At 39.1% G+C, this 12318-nt stretch overlaps 1 protein-coding gene across 4 annotated transcripts in view; it reads right to left on the bottom strand.

Moving 5' to 3' along the window:
• LOC135476511 (sphingomyelin phosphodiesterase 4-like) overlaps positions 1 to 11869 on the bottom strand; it is a 35755-nt gene extending 23886 nt beyond the window's left edge. For 2 of the 4 annotated variants that reach the window (XM_064756549.1, XM_064756551.1), the window contains exons 1-8: positions 11822 to 11869; positions 10475 to 10558; positions 9732 to 9947; positions 8985 to 9081; positions 8158 to 8383; positions 7641 to 7809; positions 6526 to 6597; positions 5295 to 5330 (exon numbers count right to left, since the gene is read on the bottom strand). In XM_064756549.1, coding sequence (XP_064612619.1) covers positions 5295 to 5330; positions 6526 to 6597; positions 7641 to 7809; positions 8158 to 8383; positions 8985 to 9081; positions 9732 to 9947; positions 10475 to 10558; positions 11822 to 11869 — 948 coding nt within the window. Of the gene's footprint in view, positions 1 to 5294; positions 5331 to 6525; positions 6598 to 7640; positions 7810 to 8157; positions 8384 to 8984; positions 9082 to 9731; positions 9948 to 10474; positions 10559 to 10981; positions 11124 to 11821 lie in introns of all 4 variants that reach the window. The other 2 variants (XM_064756553.1, XM_064756550.1) reach the window with 2 other exon arrangements.
• Between the last annotated feature and the right edge of the window lie 449 nt (positions 11870 to 12318).

Here is a 12318-nt window from a genome sequence, read left to right as displayed (position 1 = left end):
TGATTGCTACACTGATTACTGTATGCTCAATGATTGCTACAATGATTACTGTTTATCTTCAACCTTTTCCATCTCTAATGCACTTTTTTCAGTGGAAGTTACGCATGCAGCTACAAAGAAAATGACTCCAAAATGATTTGTTTGTGTCACTAAAGATGCAAGCTTCATAAAACTGCGCAAATTATTTCTCTAAACCTCAAAGTTCTCTCAGAATGTTTCAAAATATTGGCTGCAGGGGTGGTTGAAAAAGTTGTAGAATTTGGGTAAAGGATTTCTCTCTTCTTATTTCTTATGAGGCTTATAGCCAAAGGAATGGTTTCTGCCATAGCAATCACACCTGCATGTGCGTGAGCACTACATCCTTGATTAACATGCTTCATTAATTAATTGCTATCATAACCAGTGCACATCTTTTACTGATTTGAAAAGCTTCTTGCTCCACTTGGGGCCTACTGGCAAGACAAAAAATACAGGAACAGTTGTAAAGAGCCCTTCTGTTTACTCATCACCAGGGCTATAAATGACATGATTTCCTGGCAACACATACATGTAGGATCTGAGGATAGGATATGACATCCCCAAATGTGGACTACACACAGGATATGACATCCCCAAATGTGGACTACACACAGGATATGACATCCCCAAATGTGGACTACACACAGGATATGACATCCCCAAATGTGGACTACACACAGGATATGACATCCCCAAATGTGGACTACAGATAGGATATGACATCCCCAAATGTGGACTACACACAGGATATGACATCCCCAAATGTGGACTACACAAAGGATATGACATCCCCAAATGTGGACTACACAGGATATGACATACCCAAATGTGGACTACACAAAGGATATGACATCCCCAAATGTGGACTACACACAGGATATGACATCCCCAAATGTGGAATACACACAGGATATGACATCCCCAAATGTGGACTACACACAGGATATGACATCCCCAAATGTGGACTACACACAGGATATGACATCCCCAAATGTGGACTACAGATAGGATATGACATACCCAAATGTGGACCACACACAGGATATGACATCCCCAAATGTGGAATACACACAGGATATGACATCCCCAAATGTGGACTACACAAAGGATATGACATCCCCAAATGTGGACTACACACAGGATATGACATCCCCAAATGTGGACTACAGATAGGATATGACATCCCCAAATGTGGACCACACACAGGATATGACATACCCAAATGTGGACTACACAAAGGATATGACATCCCCAAATGTGGACTACACACAGGATATGACATCCCCAAATGTGGACTACACACAGGATATGACATCCCCAAATGTGGACCACACACAGGATATGACATCCCCAAATGTGGACTACACACAGGATATGACATCCCCAAATGTGGACTACACACAGGATATGACATCCCCAAATGTGGACTACAGATAGGATATGACATCCCCAAATGTGGACTACACACAGGATATGACATACCCAAATGTGGACTACACACAGGATATGACATCCCCAAATGTGGGCTAGAGATTGGATATCCCCTGATGTGGACTACAGATAGAATATGATATCTAATGATATGGGCTACCGATGGGATAAGACATTCCCAAATGTGGACTACAGATAGGATATGATATCCAATGATATGGGTAAGAGATGGGATATGACATTGCCAAATGTGGGCTACAGACAGGATATGAAACTCCCTAATGTGGGCTAGGGATGGGATATCATATCTCCTGATGTGGACTAGACAAGAGATTGATATCCCCTGATGTGGTTTAGAAATGAGATACATCTCATATAGACTACAAATGAGATGATATCCTTATGTGGGCTAGAGTTGGGATACGATATCCCCTGATGTGGACTAGAAATGAGATATGATATCTCCTGATGAGGACCTGAGATGAGATATGATATTTCCTGATAAGGAATATGGATAGTTTGGCTAGGATACACCAAATGCCAATCTTTGTTTCTTTATTTCATTTTATTTACAGATTTTATTTGCTATTTTAATGTCCACATTACTAGATTATGTACCCAATAAGCTGCAGTGTGAATCTTAGCATTCACACAGGTAACGACACAATCAACCTCCAAAATTCTGATAATAATTACTGTCCAAACTGCGCGGGATAATAATTACTGTCCACACTGCGCGGGATAATAATTACTGTCCAAACTGCGCAGGATAATAATTACTGTCCACACTGCGCGGGATAATAATTACTGTCCAAACTGCGCGGGATAATAATTACTGTCCAAACTGCGCGGGATAATAATTACTGTCCACACTGCGCGGGATAATAATTACTGTCCACACTGCGCGGGATAATAATTACTGTCCAAACTGCACGGAGATAATAATTACTGTCCAAACTGCGCGGGATAATAATTACTGTCCACACTGCGCGGGAAAATAATTACTGTCCAAACTGCGCGGGATAATAATTACTGTCCAAACTGCGCGGGATAATAATTACTGTCCAAACTGCGCGGAGATAATAATTACTGTCCAAACTGCATGGGATAATAGTTACTGTCCAAATTGCGTGGGATAATAATTACTGTCCAAACTGTGTGGGATAATAATTACTGTCCAAACTGTGTGGGGTAATAATTACTGTCCAAACTGCATGGGATAATAATTACTGTCCAGACTGTGTGGGGTAATAATTACTGTCCAAACTGTGTGGGATAATAATTACTGTCCAAACTGCATGGGATAATAGTTACTGTCCAAACTGCATGGGATAATAGTTACTGTCCAAACTGTGTGGGATAATAATTACTGTCCAAACTGCGTGGGATAATAATTACTGTCCAAACTGCGTGGGATAATAATTACTGTCCAAAATGTGTGAGTCTGATATGTGAAATATCATGGCTGCTTCAGGATGGTATTCACAGATACAATGGTGATAAATGTATGTTATCTCCTGAGGTGGACTACAAAGAGAATATGTGACCTCCTGATGTGGACTACAAAGATGATATGTTATCTGATGTGGACTACAAAGATGATATGTTATCTCCTGATGTGGACTACAAAGAGAAGATGTGACCTCCTGATGTGGACTACAAAGATGATATGTTATCTCCTGATGTGGACTACAAAGAGAATATGTGACCTCCTGACGTGGACTACAAAGATGATATGTTATCTCCTGATGTGGACTACAAAGAGAATATGTGACCTCCTGACGTGGACTACAATCTCCTGACGTGGACTACAAAGATGATATGTTATCTCCTGATGTGGACTACAAAGAGAATATGTGACCTCCTGACGTGGACTACAAAGAGTATATGTGACCTCCTGATGTGGGCTACAAAGAGAATATGTGACCTCCTGACGTGGACTACAATCTCCTGACGTGGACTACAAAGATGATATGTTATCTCCTGATGTGGACTACAAAGAGAATATGTGACCTCCTGACGTGGACTATAAAGAGAATATGTGAACTCCTAATGTGGACTATAAAGAGAATATGTGAACTCCTGACGTGGACTACAATCTCCTGATGTGGACTACAAAGAGAATATGTGACATCCTGACGTGGACTACAAAGATGATATGTTATCTCCTGATGTGGACTACAAAGAGAATATGTGACCTCCTGATGTGGACTATAAAGAGAATATGTGAACTCCTGACGTGGACTACAATCTCCTGATGTGGACTACAAAGAGAATATGTGACATCCTGTCGTGGACTACAAAGATGATATGTTATCTCCTGATGTGGACTACAAAGAGAATATGTGACCTCCTGACGTGGACTACAAAGAGAATATGTGACCTCCTGACGTGGACTACAAAGATGATATGTTATCTCCTTATGTGGACTACAAAGAGAATATGTGACCGCCTGATGTGTTGTTAACATAGCCGCAATAGTTGCTTCACTCGTACAGTATTCCATGCAAGTTGAGCGATGATCACAGATATATGCATGTACATGCAAGTTGAGCGATGATCACAGATATATGTATGTACATGCAAGTTGAGCGATGATCACAGATATATGCATGTACATGCAAGTTGAGCGATGATCACAGATATATGCATGTACATGCAAGTTGAGCGATGATCACAGATATATGCATGTACAATCATAACAGCCATATGCAGCGATCTCAGACAAATATTTCACTGGCAGCCACCCCTGTATATCAGCGTACAGCTTTTCACATAAGATTTTAATGGACATATCAACACTTTACATGGTCAAATACTATAGACAGTACATGCACATGTAATTGTGCAAATATACATCTACTTTGATTAGATGTCAGTTTCTAACACGTGGCAAAAATGCTTCATTTCTTTTGTGTTGCTTCCATGATTTTTCTAGCCTATGTACAAGTACATAATAAAGCCACACATAATTATTTATATGTTTATTTTGTTAAAGGAATGCACACTTTGAAAACCATGCTATGTAAACCTTCTGACAGTCAAAATAAATTCGAAACTTAAGTCTTGCTGATCTGATAGAGCAATCACATCTATGCGAGAACTGTTTCTGGGGATCTCACTCACAGAGTGACCTACATGTAATGATTGTCCCTGCAGCCTTGAACCTTGGCCACTGAGGTCTGAGGCTGCAGCTTTAAGTCAGGAGGTTTGTCAGGTACCAGGGGTTGTGCTGTTGTTTTCTTAGAGCTCTGCTCACTTCCTTCACCGACAAACCTGACTGCTGTCATTTCAGTGTAACATTCCTAACTCCTATACTAAGCAAACAGCAGATAAATAAATATATCCTTTTTGTAGCCATAACATAATTAAACAGTTAAATGTACTTGTAATACTATTAAAATGCACAAAAAACTTTTCAGATGATGAAAAAAAAAAAGTCAAAGTCGAAAGTCAAAAATAAATTTTAGGACACCTGAGCTATCAATATGGTTCAAAGAGCAAAACATTTGACTGTACTTTAACAATTCAAGGAAAAGAAAAAGAAACTAAAAGCCTATAAAGAAAAATGGAGGCATTTTCATTTAAGGTTTTCAACTTACTGGTCTTGATTCCTATACTTGAATTTCCAGTTTTTATTTGGCATTAAACTTTTTCCAACCCAATTCCATGAAGCATGATGTGTGACAAGCTACAACTTATGAGCTGTACTGTACAAGATCACATTGGATTAGTATCATCACAGTCCCTTACCCAGATCGTACTTAATCCACAGGGTCAGGGTGGAGAGACAGGTAGCAAGAAGTACAGCCCCACAACTCCCAATCAATCATGCAGGTACTTACAAACAGGTATGCAAAAGGGTCCTCATCTGCCATTGGCTGTTTGGAAAATAACCAATCAATCAGGAAGAAGGTATATTTATGAACATTGTACTCCAAAGTCCCTGTGAAATGCTTGGTATTATCTTACATAACTGACTACAGTTTTAAATAAGCCTTATGTGCCATTTGTCGCAGTAACTTGCCACAGAAAGACCAGCAACTCCATTCTATCTGACGCATTCAAATAAAATCAAATGTTAGTTTATCAGTTATGACATTTTGATATTCTGCATTACCTTATGTGAAGGTTACATAGAGGTGGGAGTGCTACTGCCTGTGTGGTTATTGCGAATATCCGCATGAATTATTACTGATTTAATTACTTATTCAGAAAATATAATGGTAAATAAACTGGATAGAGAATGCTGAAACAAAAAGGAACAAAAAAAAAATGAAGTGATCCCTTCAACACAAAAAACAAAAAAACAAAACCCAAACAGCAAATACAGATTGATTAACTCTGAAAGTTGTTTCCCTGAGTGCTAACATGCCACTTATACGATATCGAAAGGAACACGTTGTAAAAAAAATTAAAACTGTCAGAAAAATTGGTTGTTCTTAGGCTGACTTGACACGAGGTCAAAAAACTGTAGAAAAGCTAAAAATGACTCATTCTGATAACAGGTCAATCAGGTAAATGAAACCATGTAGATAAATACTCCAACATTAAATCTGACAAAATAATGAGCGAACACTGACAACGCTGTTTCTTGTTTTCAAGACATTTCAGTCATATCTGGACCAATCAAAGTTGATATAAAGGATCCATATTTTGGATGCCATATAAATGTTAAAGGTGTTATGAAAAATGCTGCCAAGACTTCTGCCTTAGCAATGATCTGTCATTTATTAAAGCAGTGCCCTTGGGTCATTCCTTCCTTTGGGAAAGGGAACAGTCTGCCTTCCCAACCTGTAGGGTTTGAAATACAGTGTGCCTATACGCACCTGCCCATGTATCCATATGTGCAAGTTGAAAATCTTGAGAAAATGCACAATACATATGTACACTTATTCTAAAAATTCCACGTGAAATATTTTCTGTGCCACTGCTATGTACGCTTGGAGCAGACTGCACCTCGTGCGTTTAAACTTTCTGCTTAAATTTGATCTGTCCTATGACAGTACTTGACGACTTGTTTACCACTGACATCTTATGACTGTCGCCTTTGTTAAACTTCCCCTTCATACTCACATTAGATGACTGCAGGATCCCATGTCTGTCCTCTTCCAGGGAATTTTGATTTAACCAAAACTCTGTGAAAACCTGTACACAGACACACAAATGAACTTATCTGATATGCCTCCACAGATCACAACACGTACATTAGTTAATCAAATGGATAGGTCTTCACAATTCTACCAAAGCATACATCTCTGGAGAAGACCACGCATTAGCTTTCTCTATTTGATTTAATTAGACTTAACACCACAGTCAAGAACATACATGATTGACGTCAGATTGACTATAGCATAGGACACTATCAAAAATACCTGGCAGGTATTACCCTCTAGTATCAGGTAATTTAAAAGAAAACCTTTCACTGACGCAGAGGCAACTGGATTCAAACAGTGACATCTCCACACCTCTGATACTCCCTGGTCTATCATTTATTTGATTTATTTACATAACTGGTGTTTTACATACTCAAGAATATTTCACTTATACGATGACAGCCAGCATTATGGCGGGAGGTAACTGAGCAGAGTCCAGGGAAAACCCACAACCCTGGGGAATCCACTTGAGCTCACAGCAAGAGGCCCCTGGGTCACTGCGCTGCACTGGCACGCTAACCACATCAGCCACAGAAGCCCTCTCTGGTCTATCATATATTAACAACCACAGTATTTTCTTGTACAGAAAGGTGACTATAGTTTAGGACTCACCTGAACAATAGTGTGACACGTCCACACCTCTACCCCTCTACACGGTCTATCATATATGTATAAATACAATAACAGAATTGCCTTGTACAGAGAGGTGAGCATAGTTTAGGTCTCACCTGTACAACAGTGTGACATTTCTATACCTCTGTCTCTCTACCTGAGACAGGTCTATCATATATATATATATATATATATATATATATATATATATATATATATATAATAATAATAATAATAATAATAATAATAATAACAATATTATCTTATACACAGAGGTGATTATAGCATAGCACTCACCTGTACCACAGTGTGACACCTCCACACCTCTGTCTCTCCCTGGTCTATAACTATATATATATATATATAATAATAATAATAACAATATTATCTTATACACAGAGGTGATTATCGCATAGCACTCACCTGTACCACAGTGTGACACCTCCACACCTCTGTCTCTCCCTGGTCTATAACTGGCTGGTCAGAAAAACTTTGCTGGTGGAGTGAGGAGTTAAGAGAAGGTCGAAGCAGGCTGCTACGTGGAGATTTGGGGCTATAATGTGACATGGGAGGGGAAAACCCTGGCACAGGCCTGAAAACATCAAGTCCACACAAAGATGTTATGGGGAGCTAATACCAGTACATTTTGATAAAATTGCATTTCTCCTAATGGACAGAAAACTGAAATTTTTGAAAAAAAGTGACTCTGTACATTCTGTTACACAAAAACAAATCATGTCACCCAACTCTGATATATAGCTAAAAATAACATTGTGCTTTTTTCTGATCAAACAACATCAAGGGAAAATTGCCACATGATGGGGTCTCAGACTAGATCATTGATACGTCTCTACAGGGATATTTTTCACGTAAAGCAAATTGCACAGAAAATTCAGTACAGGTTTCCAGGAAACTTCTTCTTGATAACCAGACACTTTACCCAGACGCCACAGAGACAGGGGAGACAACTGGTGATCTGACAGGAGCAGGGATGGGGCACCTGCTGGTCAATGCTGACTTCTCTAAAGGGAGATAATAATGGAGGTAGTCCTCAACGAGGACTGGGTACAGAAAGTCCATCAGGTTGTTCCAGCTCACAGAGGGCTTCTGCCACTGATTGTTCACCAGAAAGAAGGCAAAGTGAAACAGATAAAACTCGAACGCACCTGAACGTTAGCTAAGGAAAGTTACAAAGTGTGTGTGAGAATATTAAGAAATGAATATACATGCAACACGGATGTGTGGACTACCCACCCATAGTGAGGAGGTATCGCTAATAATGCAGTCTGCTGGCTAGGACCATCACACGTTCAAATGTCATTCATGTCATTTCATTTATGTTCAAATGTCATTCATGTCATTTGTCTTTGCTTAAGAGGGACTGCTTAGCTCAGTATTATAAACAATCTAACATAAAGCAAGAAACACCAGTCAAATAATACAAGAGTTCACTTCCATCCCACAATGGATTTCATTTATACATGTAATACACTATAATCTGTACATAGTTTCTATACCAACTTTACCTGGAAGTATTTTTCAAATCTTTAACTACTGCAACTACAGCATTGCAGGCGTCATTGTCAAAACATGAAACACATTTGGGTCATAGCCCTCATTAAGGATGAAATTATTTCTGTAAGGAAAAGAACCTAATCTGGGTCCACACAGTAGAGCCTTAGAGGTTAGATGCTTATATGCCAAGTTTGAATTGTCTAGAGGGCTGACACTTGTTTTAGCCACGGAAAAAGAAGTGTGTAAGGATACCCAGACTGAGGACAGAACGGCCCATGTTAGAGGACTGCAGCTTGTTCACCAGGAACAAAGGGAGACCACCCTGCTCTAGGGAATGCCTTGTTGGGCTCTGAAACAATCCACAATACAACTTTTATATGTATGTATACAAGTCTCCCTCATTACAATACTGTTGTTGGAGGACAAATCGAACCTAAAGCAACCAGTCTTTGCTTTAGGTTCAATAAAACTGCAGTGCAAACAGGGTTTTCAACCTGCAACCTTGCTGACCAGGGACCAGTAGATAGTAGCCAGCAACAGCCTAATATATTTTCAAATTCAAAAGTCAACACAAACATATGGTGTAAAATTAGATATAAATATAAATCAATGTCTCAGAGACTTGATGAGATGCATTTTCCCAGTGAACAACGCCTGCAATATTGAATTGTACAAAATCGCATGAGTTGGAACACTGGGACAAAACTGTGTTTGGCACTACACATATTACAACATAAAAGAAAAAACCCACATTTGTGTGTTATGATGTGGTATGATAAAGAATTGTTTGAATCTGACCAGGATCACGGCCAAAAATGTAACTGACTGGTCCTTTTAATAGCCCAAAGACAACCTGTCCACTGCCTTTTATCCAAATCTATGCATAACTTTTCCTGTTAAGTTGTTAACAGACAGACACACAGACAAATAAGTACTAGTAAAAGCTTTACTAAAAAGTGTGGCAGATATGAAATATGAACAAAATGTCTCATAACTCACCGGGAGACAAGAGAGAGGGAATTCATAGGTAAGGTAGGGATCAGACTGTAAAGCATAGATGGCCTTCAGTAGAGAGCCTTCGGGTGAGAAGAAACGTCTCCCATACTCAAACTCCTGCCGGTGGTACGACATGGTCAGTCTCTCCAAACCCCAGCCTGGCTCATTGCCAAAACCAAAGATGTTCTCCAACAACATTGGCAAGACATTTCTCAACTCCTGTTAAAACAGATAAATCTTCAAGTATAAATGAATAATTAGCTATTAATAATGGCAATTGCTCAGTGGGATGTAATCTGCCATGGATTTTGTCACAAAATTTATGTTGAAAGTACCTAAAAAACATGTAACAAGTTTTACACTTGTAAATTTCATGGATGGCATTGAAAGAGTGTAACTTTGAGGGAAAATACATCTGCCAGCAACCTGCGAATGGTCGCGAGTTTCCCCCAGACTCTGCCCAGTTTCCTGTAACCTCTAATCTATTCATAATGCTGACTGTCTTTGTACAAGTGAAATCTTCTTGAGCATGGCGTAAAAGACAAATCAAATAAACAAAGAAATAGAGGGGAAAATAAGGATTATTCAAAGTTTGGTCAAAGGCTATTGAAATGTCTCCCATGCTTTGTATTTACATGCACCTGTGGGCAGAAGCCTGATCTGAGAAAATGTCACACCACTGAGAGACATATACAGTCAGTGTTGAATCATACACATAATTCATGTTTGTGCAAGTTCATCCATACCTTTGTACTGGTGGTTTTGATAAAGACCTCGGCTTCATACAGTCTAGCCGGCAATGGAACATTGAACACAGTCTGTAATCGTGCCTGGAAGAAATACAAGTTAATTGATTTGTTTGGTGGCTGACAAAAGGTTATGCAATAATTTACTAGATAAGCACAAGTCGACTTTCTTTTATAGATTTGATTTTCAAATGTCCCTTCTATTCCTGCTGCTATGTGACCTGGGGATTCTAGCCAGGAACATGGTGAGCTTTCTGAATATGCAAATGTCATTGTTTAAGCTATTGGGAACTGCTATATAAGTCCAAACATAGCAGAATTGCTAGAAAGCAGAAACTCACAAATTTAGTTACTCTACCTGTTGACTACAGCATAAAACTGAAGGTTCAGGCGCCAGCACCCTGTGATTAGTTGTTTAGCGATGCATAAATCTATCAGGTCAGGGTAATAATTAACATATTATGATGCTAATATAAGGTGTAACTTCCAGTTTATCCTGAATCATACCAGGAATGTATGAAGCTGACCAGCTCAGTGTGGTAATACATTGATAATGTGACATCTGGCATAGCCATCTGATGGAGAGGATGGTAGTCCATCTAAATTCAAAATTCTGACATGAACTGTAAGACTGAGTCCATCACTGGCTCTAAAAAAAACATGGCATGGATTTCAAACTCTCATCTTCCCATTTATGGCGATCTAACACACTTTCTCTGCTCATTTATATTTAATTTTCTGGTGGAATCTCTAATATTATCCTCTTAATTTATTATTCTCACCGATGAAATTAATTAACTCACTGCCTTGTGGTCAAGCTAACTGCAAGAACTTTGAACTACTGAATGCCTTGCCACTGACAGTCATTTTGAAGTGTCACCTGACCTACTTCTGGGTATGAAATGTAACTGAGTTTAGGTATTGAAATCTTCGAGTAAACTATTATATTTCCTTTCTTGTCTGCAAGAACAACTTCAATCTTCTTAATTCAACCCAAAATGGCTTAACAAAGAGCTTGTATTTTTAGTGCAGGAAAGTTTGTGTGCCGTTAGCGCAGACTTGGGGAAGTTCGGACGTATGGTGGCGGTGCCGTGAGTGCAGAAAGCAGGTGTTTAGGTTGGTGACTTTTATTTTCGCGAAACTTGTTTGATAACAAAGGCGATCGGCCTGGACCTTCGTTGAGTACGAAATTTACGTTGTAAGCTTCGAGACTCGTAGGCCGTTAGGAGGACGTTAAGAGAAGGTGTTGAAGTCTTTCGACGCTAATTTACACCCAAGTTACGCCATCTGCGGTCAGCCCAGAAAATCGAACGCTTATACAAAGCCTGTGTTTTAAGACCTTCTTACCAAAACATTTCCACCGCCAAAACTAGTTGATGCAGAAAACGAAGACATCGCCCTGGACGCCGCCATGTTGCTGAGGTATAAATTTACCTTCAAATCTGAAGAGTGGCTTGCGCATACACGCTTGGAGTCCGGCTTCATATTATTTCACTCATTTTAAATAAACTGGCCTATCTAAATTCACGGCAATGCTAGATGCCAGTTAAAGAGATCAAGATTTTTGGGATAGCTTTGACAGTGTATATACCTATTTTATTTATTTATTTATTTTTCTAACTATTAACTTAACAGCAGTTATAAACTGTAAAGTGTTACAGAATTCTGGTGTTACATAGGAGCCTAGGCCTATATAGCTTGTAGTTCAGACCATCAAAAGAAGCAGCCTATATCAGCTAATCAAACCAAATTTTCTCATTCATGTCTTATTTTTAAGTTAAATCAACTCTTTTCTTACATAATTCACTGATTGCAAAGTGAGTCTTCTGTTGTTGTTTGTTTGG

This window comes from Liolophura sinensis, chromosome 10 (genome assembly GCF_032854445.1).
Source record: "Liolophura sinensis isolate JHLJ2023 chromosome 10, CUHK_Ljap_v2, whole genome shotgun sequence".
Taxonomy (NCBI): domain Eukaryota; kingdom Metazoa; phylum Mollusca; class Polyplacophora; order Chitonida; family Chitonidae; genus Liolophura; species Liolophura sinensis.
This window is presented reverse-complemented; position numbering and strand designations above follow the sequence as displayed.